The sequence below is a fragment of the Panthera onca genome, chromosome A1, assembly GCF_046562875.1.
Source record: "Panthera onca isolate mPanOnc1 chromosome A1, mPanOnc1 haplotype 2, whole genome shotgun sequence".
In the NCBI taxonomy this organism is placed as follows: domain Eukaryota; kingdom Metazoa; phylum Chordata; class Mammalia; order Carnivora; family Felidae; genus Panthera; species Panthera onca.
In genome coordinates this window covers 223,301,136-223,322,818 of record NC_138339.1, presented here as the reverse complement: position 1 = coordinate 223,322,818, position 21,683 = coordinate 223,301,136, and the positions used below count along the sequence as shown (strand labels likewise).

General features: G+C 39.5%; 1 protein-coding gene across 1 annotated transcript in view; it reads right to left on the bottom strand.

Moving 5' to 3' along the window:
• The window catches only part of PROSER1 (proline and serine rich 1), a 28,356-nt gene extending 6,689 nt beyond the window's left edge, over window positions 1-21,667 (bottom strand). The window contains exons 1-10 of the mRNA XM_060637287.3: window positions 20,763-21,667; window positions 18,218-18,283; window positions 15,459-15,527; window positions 12,481-12,575; window positions 11,355-11,448; window positions 9,131-9,241; window positions 7,258-7,341; window positions 5,832-5,910; window positions 5,155-5,250; window positions 1,331-1,375 (exon numbers count right to left, since the gene is read on the bottom strand). Coding sequence (XP_060493270.2) covers window positions 1,331-1,375; window positions 5,155-5,250; window positions 5,832-5,910; window positions 7,258-7,341; window positions 9,131-9,241; window positions 11,355-11,448; window positions 12,481-12,575; window positions 15,459-15,527; window positions 18,218-18,283; window positions 20,763-20,807 — 784 coding nt within the window. The 5' untranslated portion in view covers window positions 20,808-21,667. The remainder of the gene's footprint in view (window positions 1-1,330; window positions 1,376-5,154; window positions 5,251-5,831; window positions 5,911-7,257; window positions 7,342-9,130; window positions 9,242-11,354; window positions 11,449-12,480; window positions 12,576-15,458; window positions 15,528-18,217; window positions 18,284-20,762) is intronic.
• Between the last annotated feature and the right edge of the window lie 16 nt (window positions 21,668-21,683).

Below are 21,683 nucleotides of genomic sequence, written 5' to 3'. Positions count from 1 at the left end.
CCCTCACCTGCTCACATGGACACATGCGTGCCCTCTCCCCCTCAAAATAAGTAAATGAACTTAAAAAGATAGGGAATAAAGTTTCAGTTATGCAAGCTAATAAATAAATTCCAGAAATCTGTTGTATGACACTGTGCCTACAGTTAACAATGCTGTATTGTGTACTAAAAAAATTTAAGAGGGTAGATCTCTTTGAGATCTTATTATAATAATAATTTTAAAAGGGTCATGCAGCTATTAAGTGATAGAACCAAAATTTGAACCCCAGACCCACATCCTTAACCACTATCCTAGTTTATCTTTTCGTTTCTTGATATTATTCAAAAGGCAAATAAAATCTTAATATCATGCTAACATTCACAACATAGGAAATCAAGGTATGCTATTTCTAACGTTGGTTCTTATGCCTCTTAACTCCCTTCAAAAATAGATTAGTGAAGCTGAACATTAAGGCTCAAGTTTCCTTAACCTCCATTTCATAGAAGTTAAATGACATGGTCACAAAGCTAGGCAGCACCAGAGCCAGGATAAGAAAATGATGTCCTGACATCTCAGTGTTTTCCAGCCCATTATGCTACCCCCTTTAGAAGCCACAGCTAAAAAGCCCTGTTTAGGCACCCTGCTCAGGGGCGAGAACTCTCCCACAGAGGCTCCTAACTATGCCCTCTAATGATTAGATTCATGTGCTGCTTTGCTACACAAGAACGGAGCCCAAGTTTTGTCTCCTACCAGAGGGCTCGCATCTCCTTCCTGACCACAAAGATCCTCATCCAGAGGAAGAAGAAAATGTTGTGGCTCTACTGCCCCCTGCAGGCATTGTGCTGGCAACATTTTCCATCTTCATTTTTCAATTCCACTTTCTGCTTTGGCAACCCTTACTTTTTGTTCTACACTAAACTACGCTACCCCTGATACTTATGAAAATAATGAAATCTGAAACGAGTATTTAAAATAGCTTTTGGGAAACAGGGTTTTTATCAAAAACCTTATGTGTTTCTATCAAAACAAAAATGAGGTTTCTAATATTACATAATGTAAAGTGAATGTGGAATGTAACGCCACACAGCACTCCCACTATATTGCAAGTTTTTCACATAAGACACAAAGGCATATGGTTAATTTTAAACCCAGTTAATATGCAGGTTTCCTTGTGTATATAATGTACCACTATCAAGCAACTTTTAGCAAGTATTGATGAAATTCGTTAAGTAGGAACTTTCCCCAAAGCATAGATTCCAGATACATTCAATTCAAACTGTTGTCAGTGGGTAACCGAGCAGAAAACCGGGACAAAGACTTCAGCTATGTCTGGAGCAAATTTGGTACTTACTTTGATTCTGTGTAGGTTTTGACTGACTGGAAAGGTCTTCATTTTCTATATGAAAATAAATAAATAAAAAGGTTGATTTCAAGTTTTATTCAAGTTAATCACCACCATAACAACCAGAGATTGGCATCAAAAAAAGAAAAGCCCGGGATGTGGATGCATTCTATGTTAGGAAAAACAACGCACACTTACAGAGAGAGAAAGGAAATGGAGACAATGGTAGTAACTATAGTGAAGATTGACAGCATCATGAGCAACTGACCCCTAACCTCCGTCCCCCACCACTTCTCCTTAACTTATCGGGCTTTAAATCACCATTGATATTTTTAGACATATTTAAAAACACTTTCCGGAAAGGTGATGGCCTGAGACTGCCACCCAGGAGCAAGTGCAGGAGGACTTAGAGGTGGGAAACGGATGCCGAGCACAGAATCCACTGCCACCTGAGGGAGCGATCTCACAGGCCGTGTGACGATCCAAGCAAATAGAAAGAAAGGGGCCCTGCTTTCCTGTTGCGCTCACACTTCTGCAAAAGGCCCTATGCTAGGAGCTGCCGAGAACCACCCTAATGGAGGTAGACTTGAAGCCTGTGACACGGACCCAAGAGCACACTCCCCCCCCCCCCCTCCCCGGGAAAGGACCTAACTAGACCATCAGTCAAAGATTCAACGGGAAGAAAATTACCTCATAGCTTGACAGTAACTGCCCAAGAAACAAACAGTGCGACAGATACAAGGCACAGAAGGAACCTGCAAGCTCTGACGTGGTGAGCAAAAAAAGATCATAGCTTGGCTAAGGAACCTGGTGCAAATAAACAACCACAACATACGGTGTCTATCAATAAAGATTCAATGAAAGGAAAAAAATCTTTAAAAACTTGTAATGCAAACTGAGAACACATACATACACACACATAATATGCAAGAAAATATAAGCAGGGAAGGTGAAGGTTTAGATATAGAAATCTGATTCCAAATCAATAGATGTAAAGAATGGTGAAGATTAGAAATAACATTATAAAAGCTAAATTGCTTAGTTGGGATTATATAAGAAACAACAACAAAATCACACTTAAAATGGTAAAAATACAACAAAAAAAGAGGATATATAAATAAATAGGTAAGAGACTTAGAAGACAAATACAGTGCAAAATAAAAGTACCAGAAGGAGAAAGAAAGAACAGATGAAAAAGCAGTAACTAATGGAATAATGAAAACAAAATTTTCCTAAGCTTTAAAGACTTGAATTTTTGTATCTAAAGGGCTTACAGAGTTCTGTGAAAGATTAATGCTAAGATCCACACCTAGACATCCTGACGAAATAGCTGAACTCCAAGATCAAAGACACTTCTGAATTCGAAAGATAAGGAATATTTTCTTTGTAAGCTTACAGAAGGAGACTGAGGTTCTAATAAAGAAGAGAAAGTTAACTGGAATTGGGTTTTTCATCTACAACTCTGTGTATGTGCCCTTTTAAAAAAGCACTTAGAGAAATTTTCTGCTCACAGAAAAGCACAATGAGCACATCGGGACCGAGGATCAGGGAACAGAGGAAGTAGTAAGAGGCCGTTAAGTTCAGAGGCCCAGAAGGAAACACGTATGGTATTCCAGCAAAACACACATATTGATGAAAAAGGAGAGTGAGAGTGAAGTCAGTGGAGCAGGGAGCAGCTTTCTCAAGTTTTTGTATACTGACAACCATTAACGATACAAAGTAATCACTAGTGATCAAAAGTTCTAAGTTTGGGTGGGGTAAGGCGAGAGGAGCTATTAAAAATAAAACAGCAGCGTGACCAATACAAGTAAACAAAAGTAAGGGAAATGAAAAACTGGGACAAAAGATTAATAATGAATACAAAAATAAAATGGAAGGACTAAGAACAAATATGCAATTTTTATGATGACTGAAAATGCCTATTAAGCCTCATTCCCACTGGTTTAAAAATCAGAATCCAGCTATATGTAATCTATAAACCAACTAACCTAACAACAAAATAAAACCCTAAAATAAAAATTAAAAGTAAACATAAACATAAAATCAAATATCGTTATTTCTACAATATGAAAACAATACCCAATAACACCACGCAAGAAAGAACTATCTTAAAGTATAACTCAGCTGACATTTTTTTATACCTAGAAAACTCAAGAGACTTTCAAGAAAAAAAAGTAGAATAAGTAATTAGTAATAAGCACGTACAAATGAAATATTCCATTTATAATTTTAATAAAAAATACCTTTACAATCCCTAGAGACAAACCTAAGGCAAAGAACCTATATAAAGAAAACTATAAAATCTTCAAAGAGATAAAATATGCCCTGGGGCAAAATCACTACCACCTGACACAAAGACAGACACAGGATTGAATAGTAAGACTTAATATCATAAAAATGTCAGATCTCTCTAAATTTATATAACTGTATATATTATATAATTACATATTAATTACATGTATAATTAATGATATAAAGTTATATAATATTAACATCTATAACTATAAATATATATATACACATGTACACATACATTCAACTGTTTTTAACTGCATAAAATGATCTTCATGTTCAGATAGAAAAAAAAAAATTCCAAATATAGTAAGAAAAATAGAAAATATAGTAAGAGAAAGCTAGCCTTACCAGATATCAGAACACACTATAAATCTGCTAATCAAATCAACATGTCATCATAACATAAAATAACTAGACTGGAACAGAATAAAGAATCCAGAATTAGAACCACATGTGTATATGAAAACTTAAGACAACTGCATCTTTCAAATCAATGGGGAACACAGATTAGCTAATAAATGGTGCTGGCATGACGGGCTACTCTCTGGAAAAAAATTAAGAAGACCCTCTATTTCACCCCTACATGAAAATAAATTCCAGATGCCGAAGAGTCTTACAAGACCCGGATAACCTGGACTCCCTAGGGTTAAGAGGATCTGAAACAAGATAAAACAGTTCCAGCTTTTCTTTCTTAGCCTCTCTTTGTCTATGCAAAAATACAAAACTCTAAAGGCTAAAGGTACCATAAACAAGGGTAAGAAATAAAATGATAATTTTGGAAAAAACTGTTTGGCAACTCTCATCGGAGTACCTGGCTGCAAACAACGGAACCACTCTAGTGATTAAAAAAGAATTTGTTAATAAATGGTATTAAGTAACTCTGGGTCTCTGAGAAGGATAGAAAAAAAAAATTAAGTTCTGTCCCTACCCTATACATATCTAGAAATAAATCGTGAGTAGATTAAAAACTATATGTTAAGAAAGAATCCCTATAAAAGTAATTAGCGAATACAGATGACATTTTCACACTGCTGGGATGGGGAAGGGTTTCCTTAGCAAGACAAAACTCAGAGGAGTCAAATAAACAATACCTAAGTGAAATATTACATTTTTGTGAAAGAACACAAATGAAAATATAGGCTAAATCCCATGTTCCCTACAGACTCAAAGGAAAATGGTGAACTGAAAACCCAGGGGAGGTTTAAGCCCCTCTGAGCACCTTCTTACAAGCTTTTCCTCCCCACATAGGAATGATGTGCCCAAATGATAATACTCATTAAGTCAACTGTACTTTTCTACAGCCTCTCAAAGTTTCTTGCTCACGCGCAACTGTTCCTCGTTCCTGTCTCTAGCCCGCTCATGTTCGCACAGGTGGGCCAAGGCCGCTCTGGTAGAACCTAAACATCACACTCAGATCCGTCATCAGGCTGAGCACGTTCTCCCGTTAGGACACCACGGCAAACAACCGTTCCCTCCAAGTGTACATTTGTGTCTAAGTAAACTCTTACTTTTAACATCCCGTAACAACACGATTTTACCTGTTCCTACTGGATTAGGAGTATATGGAGGTGGAGGGGGGACACCCGGAGCTATGACGTTGGCTAATGGTACCAGACCTGCATTGTTATAAGCACCTAAAATAAAATTAGAGGAAAAAACCATAATTCAGTATCATTCTGTGGCCACGAGTTCAAACCGTATTAACACAGCTATCTAATCTTTAAAACTGTTACGTAATAGAGTTGCCTTTTACGTGGCGGTTTGGGTCTACTGCTAGGAGAAAGCTGAGATCACATGAGACAACTGGAGATTGTGATTTCCCACTGCAGGCTCATTCCGGACATGAGCTCACTGAACGGCATGGCGGGCAGATCCCGCCGTACTTAAATGATCTGCCTCTTCTGTCAAGCACACATAGTTGAGGATACCTTTGAAAACCAACTACTGAAACGGGATTCAAGATGATTCACCAAAGCAAAAACTCATAATAATGATTAAAAAGAATCTATAATTAATTTACCAAAAAGTAAATGCCCTAAACTAAACTGGCTGCTGCGCGGCTATAGACCAAGGCACTGTGGGCAGAATGAGACTCATCAGAGCGTATTTCAGAAGTGCTCCAATTTTCCCAAGTACATAGACCAACATTTACTTTCAACTTAAGAATAAAGGGCAAAAAGAAGAAAAAGTAAAAAACGTATGAACTGCTGCTTACTTGGTGCAATAGTTGCGTGTGGCCGGCACGGAGGTATCGGATAAGGGACCGGCTTATGTGGATTGTATGTTGGAGGAGGCTAGACGAAGGGGAAGTACAGCAGTTAGAAGAAAACTAAGTCAGGAGCCTCCCTACAAAACAAAATACAACTCGTCTTTTGACATATTTAGTACTAAGAGGCTAAAAATGCTCCAGCATATCAAAGGCTACTGGACCGATACGCAGCACAAAATGAGGGAAATGTCTTTGCTCTAATAAATGTGGTTCCTATAATTTCCAAAGGCAGATGCTGCCAAAGACTGCTGTAGAGGTGTTTTTTATTTCCGTGTTGAATCTTCTCTCATGAAGGGTCAGATCTTCTCCAAAACAGCAAACTCCTCTCTGACCCAGCAGAGGTTAATGTGAGAATTCCTAGCTCCTCTTCTGTCACACAAGAATTCCGCTAGGTTTTGGAGCCTTGGCTACCCAAGAACTTCCAACATCCTCCTAAACTCATCAGAGATTCATGTTATCATTCTTACCCTCTTGTCACCTTGGGAAAAAAAAGCACTATATCTGTTAGCATTCAGCACTCTGACAACTCCAGGAGAACGTGGATTGGGGGGGGGGGGGACTATGAATTCGGTGTTTTGGTCTTCTCGCCTTTTGAAATCCACAACTCTTTTATTTTACAGTTCAGCTGGTCTCTAGAAAGCCAGAGGTATCTGAAGCTACGCCAAACGTTGTATTTTTCACTACAGTGAGCGAGAGAGGGACCCCACTTCGGGGAATCTCGCACTCATGCTCTTGAAGCAGAGGGCATCCACTGGTAGTAAAAGACCTAGATTCTTTCTGGCTCTCACACACGGCAGCCCAGTAAGATGCACTAGTCTTGTGCAAGGACTATGATCTGTGACTGTTTTGCTATAAACAACTGCCACTGGAATTCCTGTCATATAAACAAGCAGGGACCGCAAGACAGCTGTGTAAAGGCCTCAGCCACTTCAACTCGAACAATCCTTCAACCTGCAGGGTCATCTGTGGGTTTAGTTTATATCCTAACCAATCATTAAAATCACTCCCTTAAAAATACCCTCAGCCTCCTGGCTCCGCTCTTGCTTCACCAGTAACACTCATTTGGCCACAACCTTAAAGGTCTCCGACTCCACTCCTGCAAGGGAGCAGCTGAATAGGGACGGCGAAACAAAACAAAACAAACAAACTTGACTGGTCTCGCTTTGAAATAAAACACGGAACCTCAGAATGGCCCTTAACGCTGTTAACTAATTATGCTTTTTTATTTCCCTAGACCCTTCACTTTCCTGGAGTTTCTGGTACACTCTAAACTTTACAACACAAAAACAGAATTTATGCTGTCTGCTGTGGACAGACAGAAAACTACATGTAAGAGTTAAGACCCGTTTCATCATTTCTTCTCTACACATACCGGTTTGGATGGTCCAAGAATCCGTGCGGCGATTCCTTTGCCTTCATTAGTACATTCTTCACCATCTTTTTTCAAGGGAGTTCCCTATTTAAATAAATACGTAAATATGTAAATAAATATGTACGTATGTATGTAAGTAAGCAAATAAATAAATAGAAAAGAATTGAGACTTAAAAAGAAAAAATCACCTTAAAGCAAAACCAAAACAAATCCCTCACAGTATTACACTGAAGAAAAGGATTGAACACGGTAAGGGGGTTAAGGACCTGGATTCCAGATCCAATCCTGACTTGGCTTTAAGACCCTGTTAAGGTCCTCAGCCTTCCTCTGCCATAGAACCCTCACAACATGTGCAGGCACCCAGAAGCACGCAATACTCATGAGGATGACAGGAGAGCAGAATGAAGTAGGTTTTAATTTTTCCCCTCCGCAACTGGAGCAACCAGAAACAAGACTTCCGTGCCTAGGGATGTGTAACGGTCAAAGGATCAAAAAGAGTGCCTATATTACAACCAAAAATAGATGATAAAAAATGATGTTCTCAGTAAGCATTAAGTGTGATAGTTTACATGACGCAAGAATAAACGAGACCTCATTCAAGACTGCTATTATTAACAGATCAGAATGAGCGGACAGACTTTTACGATGCATCCTCCTAAGGGTGTGTCCCTAAATGGTACATACTAGTAAGGAAGCCAACTTCCAAGATGGCTCCCAGAGGTCCCCACATCCTGTATGCCCTTGTGAAGTTCCCTTCCAGAATGAACAGAGCTGACCTGTGTAACAAATAGGGTATTCCAGCAATGATGGCAATTTGACTTCCAAGACTATGTCCTAAGAGATAACACAGCTTCCACTTGCTTTTCTCCTGGATTATTTGCTCTGATGGAAGTCAGCTACCAGGTCATGAGGTATTCAAGCAGCACTACAGGAAAGTCCTTATGGTAAGGAACAAAGACCCCCACCAACGACCGACACTAACTTGCCAGGCATGTACACGAATCCCCTTTGGAGCAGAGTCTCAAGCTCTAATGGAGCCTTCTGATGACTATATCCTCATGAGAAACTCTGAGCCAGAACCATTCTAAGCCTCTCCCCACTGAGAGAGGCTGTTTTAATCCACTGAGTTTTAATCCACTGAGTTTTAGGGTTATTTGTTATAGCACAAAAAATATATACCATTCTTTGAAAAGATTATCTTATAAAGACATTTGAGGAACACCGGTTGGTATCAAAACAAATTTTTTTCCTACAGGACTTCTCAGAGCCTTTAGCATGCGGTGTCTCTCCAGGAAGGAAACGTTGCACATAATTTTCCAAACACACTTAATTGTGAAACCGAGGAACACTGAGAATATGAGAAATGGTCCTTTATTTAAAAGTGCTTCTGGGGCGCCTGGGTGGCGCAGTCGGTTAAGCGTCCGACTTCAGCCAGGTCACGATCTCGCAGTCCGTGAGTTCGAGCCCCGCGTCAGGCTCTGGGCTAATGGCTCGGAGCCTGTTTCGATTCTGTGTCTCCCTCTCTCTCTGCCCCTCCCCCGTTCATGCTCTGTCTCTCTCTGTCCCAAAAATAAATAAAAAACGTTGAAAAAAAAATTTAAAAAAAATAAAAAATAAAAAAAATAAAAGTGCTTCTAACAAAACAAACTCATCCTCCTTTCTGTTTGGCTTGTTTTCTATACATTTGACAGGCATACTTTAAAGTAGTCTGAACTTTCAATCAGTAAGGAATCCATGAATTAAGCTGCCAACGTAATAAATTTCCTCTGCTTGGTAGAAGCATCATCAACTGGTATTTTCTTTAAATATCTTAACCGTGCTAAATTTCATACTTAGCCACAAGAAGTTTCTATAGTCACAAACATATACTTACTGGGAAAATTCCATTTATGCGACTAGGTTTTCCTTTGGGATATGGATTTCCTGGGATTGTTCCACAAGAAGATATCATGGCATGAGGAGCTTTGCAGCCCCCCTTGAAAGCCTGGAACAAAAAAAAGAGGGTAGTTAAAAAACAAAAAACAAAAAACAAACTCATAGGCTAAATATTCTGGGTATTAGGAAGACCCGTTAAAAAACATGAACTGAGGAACAGCATGACATTAATCTGTTCATACATTCATCAGCACTTACAGTAGTGAACATGACCAAAATTATTTAGTAAAATCATTTTATTTCCATGGAATTACTCAAGCGGTAACATGTGTTTAATTAGCTTTCTATTGGTCACAACGAACAGACTCCTACACAAAGATATCTCCACAGGAGGTTTTGCAAATTGTGCGCAAAAAAGTTCATTTACTATTTAACGTGTCCCATTTCTCCAACGACCAAGAAATAACATCGTCCAACTCTACAAATGCCAAGCTTATGTTACAGGCGAGGCAAAGAGAGCAACAGATGACACGGACATGGGTCTGCTCTGAAGACACGTGTAACTTGGTGGAGAAAACACAAGCAAGTAACGTGGGAGGGACACTGGGTATCCAAAGAGCTGTACTGTTGAAAAAGCAAGAGATACCTGGGCAAACTGCATTCATCATAGTGTTCCATAGTCATGAGACACAATGAGGGATGTTCTGGCTTATTACTGCATCCTCAGCTTCTACAATGGTACACTAACCAGTCTTGAATTCATACTCAATAAATATTAAATGAATGAAAAACACTACATTAGGCGACATATATCCCAATAGACCCATATTATGTTACAGGGGTATGAGGTTATACATGGCTGTATTTTACAGCTACGTACGATGTCACATATTCTGTTGCAGAAGTATATTGGTTTTATAAATTCACTCACAACACATATAATTGGCTATATAATCCCACCCTAAAAATTATCTCAATTTTTGCTTTTTATAAATAGTACCAGGGTAAATACCCTTATATACAAATTGGTATATATTTATTTCCTTGGAATAAATTCCTAGTAATAGAGTTTTGGGGTCAAAAGGCATGAACACTTTAAGGCTCTCCTAGTTTACCTTCCAGAGAAGTTGTACTAACTTACATTGACTAGACAGCCTATTCCACAGAATACTCAGGCCCATGTTACTTCTGAGAAGGAAAAGTGACCTGATCAGAATGCTTTATGTGGAAGAAAACAACAGCAGTAAATGCAGTGTGCCTTAAAGAATTTTGTCAAGAGAACCAATGAACAAGTTATTAATGTTAGAACTGTGGGCTCAGATCTTGCTTCCGCTCCAATAGTTCATGAGTAAGGCAAAGTTTTCTGCTGGCTCTGAGCTTAGCAGAGGCTGCAAGATTTAATGTGCCTCGGCAGTCAGGCCCCAGGAGAGGAGTCTGCATCTTCCTCAAGCGGGTTTTTAGTCATTAATTCAGTTTCCAGCCATCACGATCTTAAGAAACAAATACCTTAAGTAACAAATCAAGTAGGTTTCAGTAAGTACTACTTCTTCCATTCTTGAGATTTTAAAGTAGTAAACTGGAATTTTGCTTCATTATCTATCTCTTAGATCTGATTAACATAAGACTGATGACAATGAGGGGCGCCTGGGTGGCTCAGTTGGTTAATCTTCTGACATTGGCTCAGGTCAAGACCCCGTGGTTTGTGGGTTCAAGGCCTGCGTTGGGCTCTGTGCTGAGGGCTCCGAGCCTGGAGACTGTTCAGATTCTGGGTCTCCCTCTCTCTCTCTGCCCTCCCACCCCTCCCCAACTCGTGCTCTGTCCCTCTCTTTCTCAAAAATAAATAAACATTAAAAAAAAATTTTCTTTAAAGTTAAAAAAAAAGACTGATAACGATACAAATTTAAAACATCACATTCACAATTACAGAAGATTAAAGGCAAAAGTTTGGAGGCATGGCAAAGCTACTAGGGGATAGAGAATAAATACTGACTGAGGCTTAAGCTGAGGAGCTGAATAGGTCACTCTCAAGCCATTTCCTCATCCGTCAGTACCCCCTTCACCCAGCTCTCATCCTCCACGGACTGTAGGGCTGTCATTCTTGACCCATCGCACAAGAGCAGTCAGGTCATTTGTCACAGAAACACGGGAATAAGACTGTACTTTTTCATCAACATTCAGAAGAACCCTGTGTTCTATTTATAGAGCAATCTTGAGAAAATTACCTGTTCAAGTACTCTTTTGCACCGTTTCTTCTCAGACATATTTATCCTGAATAAATCTTCAATGGGACGAGAATTCTGTGCATCAACAATGTTTCTACAAGGAAATGCAATTTAGCTTTTAAGAACCTGGACATACAATACAAAGGCCACAATCTTTAGCATACAACTCTACCTGAGTAAGCTTCTCCCCAATGACACAGGGAGAAAAGTGATTATTTCGTTTTAATTGGTGAATATAAACAACATGCTTACATAAAATTGATAAATATAACTGAGCTGAGGCTCATCTGGTTACCTAAAAGTAACAAAGTAATTCAATAAAGAGCACCATTCTGAGATTCTTTGAAAACGTCCCCTCACGAGGAGCAGTAGGAGATCTAAGGCAATAGAAAAAAAAAACCTATGTGGCCAAACGCATAAGAGTCATGGTTGATCTAACACTGAAGCTTACCTTGTGCTTTAATTTTGTATTTTTGTGCACATCTACAAAACACTTGTAGGTTGTAAGTCCCATATGTTATATGGTATATGTTATAAGTCCCTTACAGCACTTCAAAATGCACGTGCTCGAAATAAACAGCAACCTACAGACTGTTCCATCCTGCAGAACAGCAGGCTCTTTTTCTCCTTGAGCTGACATTCATCACAGTCACCTACTCCATGCAGCACTGAGTGCTTTCACATATCTTACAGTATCAAAAGTTCACATATCCTACCGAGTAGGTGAGATCCTTATCTTTACACCCGAGGAAAATAAGGTCCATAAAGAATAAGTACATATCAAGCCAAAAAAAACACGTTGATCAGAATGTGGCAGAACCTAACCACAAACCCGTAGCTTTCTCAATAAGCCTTTCAAACTATTCAGAGTAGGAAGGCAATGGAAGTCACTGAAATGCGGACAAACCAAATAAATAATCTCAGTATGGCCTGTTATTCTCTAAGGTATAACCACGTGTAATAAGTACACTAGATATTTAGATATAAAAATTCAGTCTACATTTTCACAGATCTTATTAGAGTTCCATTTGCTGATAAAATTCTAACACACACTAATGAGTTAAAAAAGATTTAAAAAGTTTTCCAAATTTTCTCCAGTGAAGTAACAAGAAAATGAAATACTTACGAAGCTAACAGCTCAAGAGCAACTAGCTTGTCTTTACTGAAGGTGAAACAGTTGAGAATATGGACCACTTCTGCTGGGTGAACAGCCACCATTTTCTATGAATATAAAAAATAATGTTGTTTTCAACATGACAAGTTTTCATGCCAGAAATTGCCTTTTTTAGGGAAACATGGTTAAATGTTCTTAATGTAAATATTTGAGGTAAAACTGCTTACTCAAAAGCAAGCCCTAACAACCATGTGACTTCAACTCAGGCTTTTTCTATAGAACCATTTCAGTTGAAGACCTAAGTTCCCCATGCACTCTTTCTTATCATTTCTCAGTGGATTCATTTATAGAAAAAAATACTTACATATACTACTTTTCTCAGAAAGGTCATAAAAAAGGGGGGATTTATAAATATGGGAAATACTTGGCTTGAGAAGGTAGAAAAAAAACTACATTCCTCAGCTAGAACACCAAGTAGTCTATAATCAGGGATTCCTAAAGTGATGTCCACGTGCTGAATACTGTTACTAAGATAGGGTGACAGCAGAGTCACCTCAGTAGGGAAAGGACAGGTTAAACAGTACGAGTGTGCACGTGTGTGAGCAGGGGAAGGGGCAGACAGAGAGGGAGAGAAAGAATCCCAAACAGGGACTATCAGCGCAGAGCCCTGCTCGGGACTTGACCCCATGAACCGTGGCATCATGATCTGAGCCTAAATCAAGAGTCAGATGCCACCCAGGCACCCCTAAACAGAACTTTACTGCAGAACTTTCTTAGGAGTCTTATAATAACATGCACTGTGACACTCCAAGATTGTGTGCAATGTTACATAATTTGACTAGGGTACTTTTGTTTTTGAAGATAAGATTCAGCCAATTTACAGATTTATGTTAACAGTGGACGGAATTCAAAGGAAAGTCAATGCCAGATCATTTAGAATCACTGCCCAATAGATTCCTACAATTTAAATTTTTTTTTTTTTTTACATTTATTTATTTTTGAGAGACAGAGAGAGAGCGTGAGTGAGGGAGGGGCAGATAGAGAGGGAGACACAGAATCCGAAGCAGGCTCCAGGCTCTGAGTTGTCAGCACAGAGCCCGACGCGGGGCTCAAACCCACAAACCGCAAGATCATGACTTGAACCGAAGTCGGACGCTCAACCGACTGAGCCAGCCAGGCGCCCCTAGATTCCTACAATTTAGAGCAGTGGTTTTCAGACAATTTTATCCAGGTTAGCACCAAGAGAATTGGTTTAACTATATACCCTTTTGCAAGTCTTTAAATGGACATCTAAAAACTATGCTACAAGTTTAAATATTTACAAAAAATTGATTTATTTATCTTCGTTATATATTTGTAAAAAGTTTGGAACTACTGATTTAGTTCACTTCATTTATGAAAATGTCTATTGTATAACCTAATTGTCAAGATTAGTCCTCTGTGAAAACAACCAAATCAGACTGACTTTGTCAGAAAAGGCTGGACTCATTAAGTTGTGCCCATGCTAGCCTTTTGCCTCTAAATACCTTAGAATTTTAATTTTAAGGTAGGTCCAAGTAAGCAGGCCTCAGAGCTTTGTCATGAATTTTTTGTCTTAATAAAATAAGGGGAGGTCCCCATCAGTATTTCTTACAAAACCTCTCTGCTTTGCTCTCCCTCTTAGGAAATTACTGGTCTCTTTGGTCCTTGGGGAAAAGATTTTCACCCTGGGGTGACAGGTGGATGGGTGAGATAACCTTTTTTTTTTATAAAGTTAAAAAAAAAATTGTTAAAGAGGAGAAACACTAACACATCCAGACACTTTCTTTGCCAAATTAGTTTAGGAAGCTAAGGATCTGTAGATTTCCTTAAAGCTATCCGTGCCTGATCCTCCGAGGAGAATCTTCCTACATAGCCAGATACTGTTAGACTTAAATGTCTCCTTTAATTTAGGCTCTAGCACTGTGCTGGCCATACAGTAGCCACTAGGCACATGTGTCTATTTAAATTAAAATGAAAGAAATAATACAGTTCCACAGGCAGACCAGACACATTAGGTGCTCAAAAGCCACATGTGGTCAGTGGTTACCATACTGGACAGCAGAGATACAGAACTTTTCCATCATTGCTGCAAGTTCCATTTGGACAGTGTTGGTCTAAAGAATTATAAATAGAAACCCAACTGACTACTGTTCTAAAACTAAATACGAAAGGATAAAGATATCAAAAATTTGAAGGACGTACACAAAAACACTTAAGAATTCAAATTCTAGGGGTGCCTGGGTGGCTCAGTCGGTTAAGCGGCCGGGTCATGATCTTGTGGTTCATGAGTTTGAGCCCCAAGCCAGGTTCTGTGCTGACAGCTCAGAGCCTGGAGCCTGCTTTAGATTCTGTGTCTCCCTTTCTCTCTGCCTCTCCCCCACTCACGCTCTGTCTCTCTCTCTCAAAAAAATAAATAAGCTTTAAAAAAAAATAAGAATTCAAATTCTATGGGGGGCATCTGGGTGGCTCAGTCGGTTAAGCGTCCAACTCTTGGTTTTGGCTCAGGTCATGATTTCAGTTTCTTGAGTTTAAGCCCTGCGCTGCGCTCCAGGCTGACAGCAGGGGGGCCTGCTCGAGATTCTCTCTCTCTCTCTCTCTCTCTCTCTCTCTCTCTCTCCCCCTTTCTCTCTGCCCCTCCCCTGCTTGCACTCTCTCTCTCTCTCTCTCAAAAGAAATAAACTATAAAAGAAAATTCAAATTCTATGTTTTGTTTGCCTATAAATATTTTCTCTTCCAACCTGCCAATTAGGATCCTATGGTTCACAACTTAATAAGGTACATACAATTTAAATTCACAGTTTGGGGAGTCTTAATTTTTTTTAACAATTATTTGATTAATCAAAGTAAAATAAAACTTAGGATTAGTTTTTCTAATGCAAACAAATTACAACCTGAGATCAATTATAGAAAACAAGGGGAGAATTCAAGATACTTAAATTCTTCATTCTAAAGAAAAGTAAGTTACTTACATGTTGTAATGCTTTCATTGCCTTTAACTGAGGTTCAGCCCAGGAGAAATATCTCAGTAAATCGACCACCTGAAAAAGAAAGAACTCCTTTAGCTCTAATGATATGTATTCGCCAACATTTCTACAAGATTTGTTTCAGTACTATGAATTACTATTCGGTCCCTTACTGGCACAAATCACAATTTAAGTGCTCAATGGCCATCTGAAGTAGGTAGTTACCACGAGGAATGGTGCAAAAAGAGAACATTTTGATCATCACAGAGACTGGGGCAGCGCTGCTACAGAAATAAACAAGAAGTGTGAAATACAGGAAAAACAAAGTACCTAAAGAAAAGAGAATGAAAAAGTACTAGATGGAGATAAATGTCAGCTGTGTTACGAATGGAAAACTTTAAAAATTTCGTGGAGAGTGACAGTTTTAATCAATCACAAAAGGGTGTTCAGTGGTGTAGTTTAGAATAGGTCTGCTGTCTCCTGCTCTTTTCCTTGAATCTGAAGGGCACGGATCTCGTCTTTACACCACAGATCTATTCCCTAAACGTGTTAAGAATCACCATGAGTTACTCTAGCAATCTGTAAACAGTAGGGCATTTGGGGAACACAGTTAGCCAGGCTCTCCCACCACTACTGCCACCAGCGACTTTCAAATGAATGAGGGAGATACTACGAGATCTCTTATAAAAGAGGAGGAGGGCATCAAGGTCACAACCCTGAAGTTCCTGCATAGTCACCACCACCCTTTTCACTGCCTCCAAGGGAAATCCAAAAGAAAAGAAAAAAAAAAAAAAAAAAGACTCAAAGAGGGAGTAATAAAATCTGGGTTAGTGAATTAATGTGTTAAGGTTTCAATTATTCTACAAAGCAAAATTAATGCTAGAGACTGGAGTGGTATATGAAGAGCAGAAAATACTTTCACTCCATATAAAGTGATGTGTATGCTGCAAATGGGTATTATGCATATGTTCTTTACTATCATGGGAATAATGGTTTTACTATATATACACGTAGAAAATGCTACCTGCCACTTTACCAACCAAAAAAACGTTGCTATCACGTCTGATAGGAAGAAAAACCTTCAATACAATAAGGAGGCTTAGAAGGTCATACTTAAAAAATAGCTTTTAGTTTTTTAAAGTTTTTGATGACTTTAGCAAAGTGGAATAACCACCAAGGGAAGTTTTCTACAAAATTTCACACACACACACATATACTCGAAAGAAGAAAAGTTATCATCTATGAGATATTATAAATCTTTGTAAAACATTTAAATTAAGGTGATTTTGAAAAGTAATGGGACAGCTGAAAAACACTCACTAAATAGACAGCAATACAATGCATGCAATTTGTAAAGTGGCTTTTAGGCATTTAAGAGTCAAAACCTCTGTAGGCTTAAAGTGATCCAAACCTCAAGTTTTAAAAATCTTGAGATAACAGATGAGAAGTTGGGGCATTTACCAACGCCACCTACAGATTCATCCACTGTCTACCCTCTCCACATTCTTACCCTTTCCCAGAACTCTTCAGATGCACATTTCTCTTTCTGCCCTATTTCTCTATCAAGTGTTTTTTAAGTATTCCTCAGAAATCAGGCCTCTCTATGTATGTTGCGTGTATGCATACATATGCATACACTTTTTAAATTAGCAAACTCCCCCTAAAGCTGCATGAGTTTTCATTAAACTACCATGCTTAAAACATTATTTGTCTGGCAGTGACAGAAACTACTTATTAAACACCACATTTTGTTTTAACGTGTAGTCAATTTCGTAATTACTGACTTATAAATACTGTACAAATTTGGGTATGTTTACCATTAGAAATTTATAAATTCATGATGCTGTGCTCAGAATAAATATTTGAAAACTGGTCTTGGACACTGAATTTTAAAATGTTACCAGGGGCACCTGAGTGGCTTAGTTGGTTAAGTCTGACTCTTGGTTTCGGCTCAGATCATGATCTCACGGTTCGGGAGCTATGCTGACAGCTGTGGAGCCTGCTTGAGATTCTCAGTCTCCCTGTCTCTCTGCTCCTCCCCCACTTGGTCTCTGTCTCTCTAAATAAACATAAATTAATAAAGTAAAATAAAATAAAATAAAATAATGTTAACACAGGTGCCTAGGTGGCTGAGTCAGTTGAATGTCTGACTCTTGATTTCAGCTCAGGTCATGATCCCAGGGTCCTGGGATTGAGCCTCTCATTGGGCTCCACGTGAGTCTGGAGCCTGTTTAAGATTCACTCATTCTCTTGGGGCGCCTGGGTGGCGCAGTCGGTTAAGCGTCCGACTTCAGCCAGGTCACGATCTCGCGGTCCGTGAGTTCGAGCCCCGCGTCAGGCTCTGGGCTGATGGCTCGGAGCCTGGAGCCTGTTTCTGATTCTGTGTCTCCCTCTCTCTCTGCCCCTCCCCCATTCATGCTCTGTCTCTCTCTGTCCCAAAAATAAATAAAAAACGTTGAAAAAAAAAAAAAAAAAGATTCACTCATTCTCTCTGTCTGTCTCTCTCTGCCCTTCTCCCCCGCTCGTGCTCTCTCTCTAAAACAAAAAATAAAATAAAGTTAATATATGATATTGCAGTGAAAGTAGGTATGTTTATAAAATACTCTAACTATACACTAGGTAAAATTTTCTCCCCAAATGGAAAGCTTCTAAAGTTTCTGAATAAATACAGCAACAAACTAAAAGCAATTCTGAACTTGACCAGCAAGTAAATAGACATTAATGAGAATATCAGAGTGAAAAAAGATCTTTGTATACACAAATACCTGTTCACTAGAGAAATATCCATGCACATATTCAATTGCTTTTAATTTGTACTCTGTCAGAACAGCCTAAGAAAGGAAAAACAAAAACAGCATTAGCATATGTAAGCTAAATAGTAACATGCAGAGTCAAAACTGCCTAAGCAACATGGCAGCCCTTCTTCAGCCCCAGCCCAGGCAGCGAGTCACTGGGGTGACATGACATTCTACCTTTCCAGGTTCCATGCAGTAAGGGATATGTTGAGACAGCAGGAAAACCTCCTGAGTCTCCCTACTCACTCCTACCAGGAAAAGGAACAAAGCTGTAATAGGCAAGCGTTGACATTAATAGAAATTCCATACAGAATTCCTGTAAATGTTATTAGAGGTTCAGAACATCCCAAATTCAACCAAACTGTCATTTTTAAGAAGCCTAATTATATCAAACATTATTCACGCATTCATGCATCAATTATTGAGCAGCTATTATGTGCTAAGTGATAGAGAAACATGAATGACAAGGTCTGGTCAGGTTCTCAGTACTTCCACTGGAATGTTAAGACCCCAGGGAGCCTAAAAGAGCCCTCAATTCAATCTGTGTGCCTGCTACTAACTGGCCTCATGGCCTCTGAAAGGCATTTTAATTAGCTTGAGAACCTTTTTAACCATAAAAAGGGAACAACATTCACTACCCACCTCAGAGTTACTGTGAAAATTAAAATAATCAGTAGTAGATCTGACACATAATAGTACTAACTTATGGTTCCTTTCCTCACAGGGTCTCTATCAATGGGAAGTTCAGGGAGAAAGTATGGTGGTCTTGACCCAGCACTATCCAGAACCAGCTGAAATCACATATGCTGTCCTTGCAACTGTTTGCCAAGCTTAGAGATGGAAACAACCATAATTTGGTAGCTACTAATGATTAAAAATCAACCCTTTGTACTATAAAACAATATTTGTACTTGGTATATGTATCATTTGCTAGGAGAAAATATGACCAGTTTACTGAAAGAAACATCCAGGTTGCCCAGTAGTTTTTCACTGAAAAGGGAAGTGAGGAAGAGAGCATGGGACTCTGGGTAAGGTACTCTTACTAATGTTGAGATGTAATCTCAGGAAGTGATTACCTGGTTTAAACGAATTTATATCTACAAAGTCTGAAAGCAATTTTTTTAAAAACCAATAGTAATTCTCATTTAGATATGCCTACATTTTTATCCCATTTTAACAGACTTAAGACAATGCTGATATATCTAATTTGCTTGCAGACCAAAAATAAGGATTTAAATAAGAAAGTAAATTGCTATCTCATGTATGACTTTGATCTCTGGAAAATATCCTATTCCCCTCATTAATATCTGTGTGTGTGTGTGTGTGTGTGTATGTGATCTTTTCACAACATAGAAGGGAGAGATTTTGCAAATTGCACCCTATAACTTCCAAAAGTAGAAATCTACTTGGTCTACTTGAACCCACAAATTACTTCCTCATAAACAGTAAATATCAGTTCATAAACAAATTGTTACAAATTCTATACATATAGTTGACAACCTGACATTTTATAGCAAATTTTAATTGGACAAGCTGGATTTGCAAAAGCTGAAATTTTGACCAAAAACAACATTCAATATCGCCCAACATGTAAATTTAACCTAATACGCGAATTTGCAAAACAGTTTTAGGACAGATGAAGAAAACTAACACTTTGCTTTATAGAAAATGCAGAAAAACAGCATGTCTACAGGCAATTTCATTCATTTCATAAGCTGAAATAAATCAATCACCAGAGCATAAAGTAACAAATCCTACCCTGTCAGTCAAGGGTCTTAAAGGTTTGGAAATGGCCAGAAGTTCTAAGCAAAACACTCAGTATTAGCATACTAATGGTACAGATGGTCCTTCCAGATCTAATTATGTAAACACTTTTGTGCTTTAAGTATTTACTGGGCTCAAGGCTACATTCCAAGTATTTTTGCTGTTTGGTTCATTCTGGGAGGTAGGTTACATACAACAGCCTCGAAAAGAAGCAAAAATTTAGAAAACAGGAAGAAAAAAGGTGTTGAAATTCAAGTTATTGAAGCCCATTCCTAAGAATATGACTTTAAACCTAATACATTTGGACATTGTGTCCGTCCAGGCAACACATAGCCTATCTTCAGATTTGAAAAACCTGCCATGAGAACTCCCATTAAAGAAATTTTATACGTATTATCTCTTAATTGTCAGTCTTAGGTTACTGAAAGATGAGATAAAAAGTTAAATATTAAATCACTTTTCCGCCAAGTACAGAGCTATTAGATTTGTAGAGCCGGCTTCCGAACGAGTATTCTTTTAATATATTTTCCACAATACCGCACTGATCGTCAAATTTAGCATTAACAACTTAATTTCTATTTGTATCGTGAAATATATCGCGATACAAGCTCCCGTAGTGTACATTAAAATTCCCACCAATTTTGCAATCCTAAAACTCGTATTTTGCACCATCGGCACGCAGTCCTTCAAAGAGAATTAACTACGAGAATTCGTAGCTCACAGATTGATTTAAGGCATTAAGTGAAATTACCTTTCTAATTTCATCCAACACCGTTTCAAAGGACTTTTTGTCCATCTTGGTTAGTTTCGACGTGGTTTTACACAGTTGCACTTTCAATCACAAAATGTTCATCCCTGGTCTGCTCTAATAGTAAAAACGTTTATAGCTGAGGAGGAAAGACTCCAGGAGCAAGAAAAAGGATGCAAAGAGGTAGAGAGTACTTCAAACTCTGCAAAAATTTCTAAAAATGGACACTTATAAAAACTTTTTATTAAAAGCAAAAACCGCCAGACTTTCTCAGCTTCAGGACACCTCGGGGAAGAGTCCGGTGCTCTCGGAGTCCTGCAAAGAAGCCCAGGGCTTGGCAGCCGGAGCTGAGCTGCGGTCCCCTGCAACTGAAGGCCAGGCGCCGCCGGGGAAAGGTCGTGAAGCCGCTCTCCCGAGTGGAGCGGCCGGGAGAGCAGATGCACCTGCGCCCCGGATCCTGCGGGCGGCGAAGAAGGAGGTACCGGCCTCTCAACCCGCACCAGCGCCTAGGCCGCCGGCCGCCGCCCCTCACCGCGGCGCATGGCCCGACTTGCGTTCAACCCCAGCAGCTGCGCTGGCTCCTGGGTCCCGTAGCCCGGGCAGCGGAGGCCGGGCAGGCTCTTTGTTACCAGCTGCCACGGCTTCCGGGAGCGGGCCGGCAGCCGGAGAGCACCGGGAGCCGGGCGAGGGGGCCCACACTCTCCGGTAGGGGGACTCCCGAATACCGCGGCGCCCACGGCGTCTAGAGCCCTTCCTGGTTACCCCTACAGCTCCCACCGGCTCCCGGGGGCCTTTAAAGAAGCTCGTCGCGCCCCTGTAAACCCAACTCTGCGCCGAGAGCTTCGGCCTCTCTTTCCCGAAAGCCAAAGGAGGGGTCCTGGTGTGGGAACGTAGGTGTCTACAGCAAATGCCTGGATTCCTCAG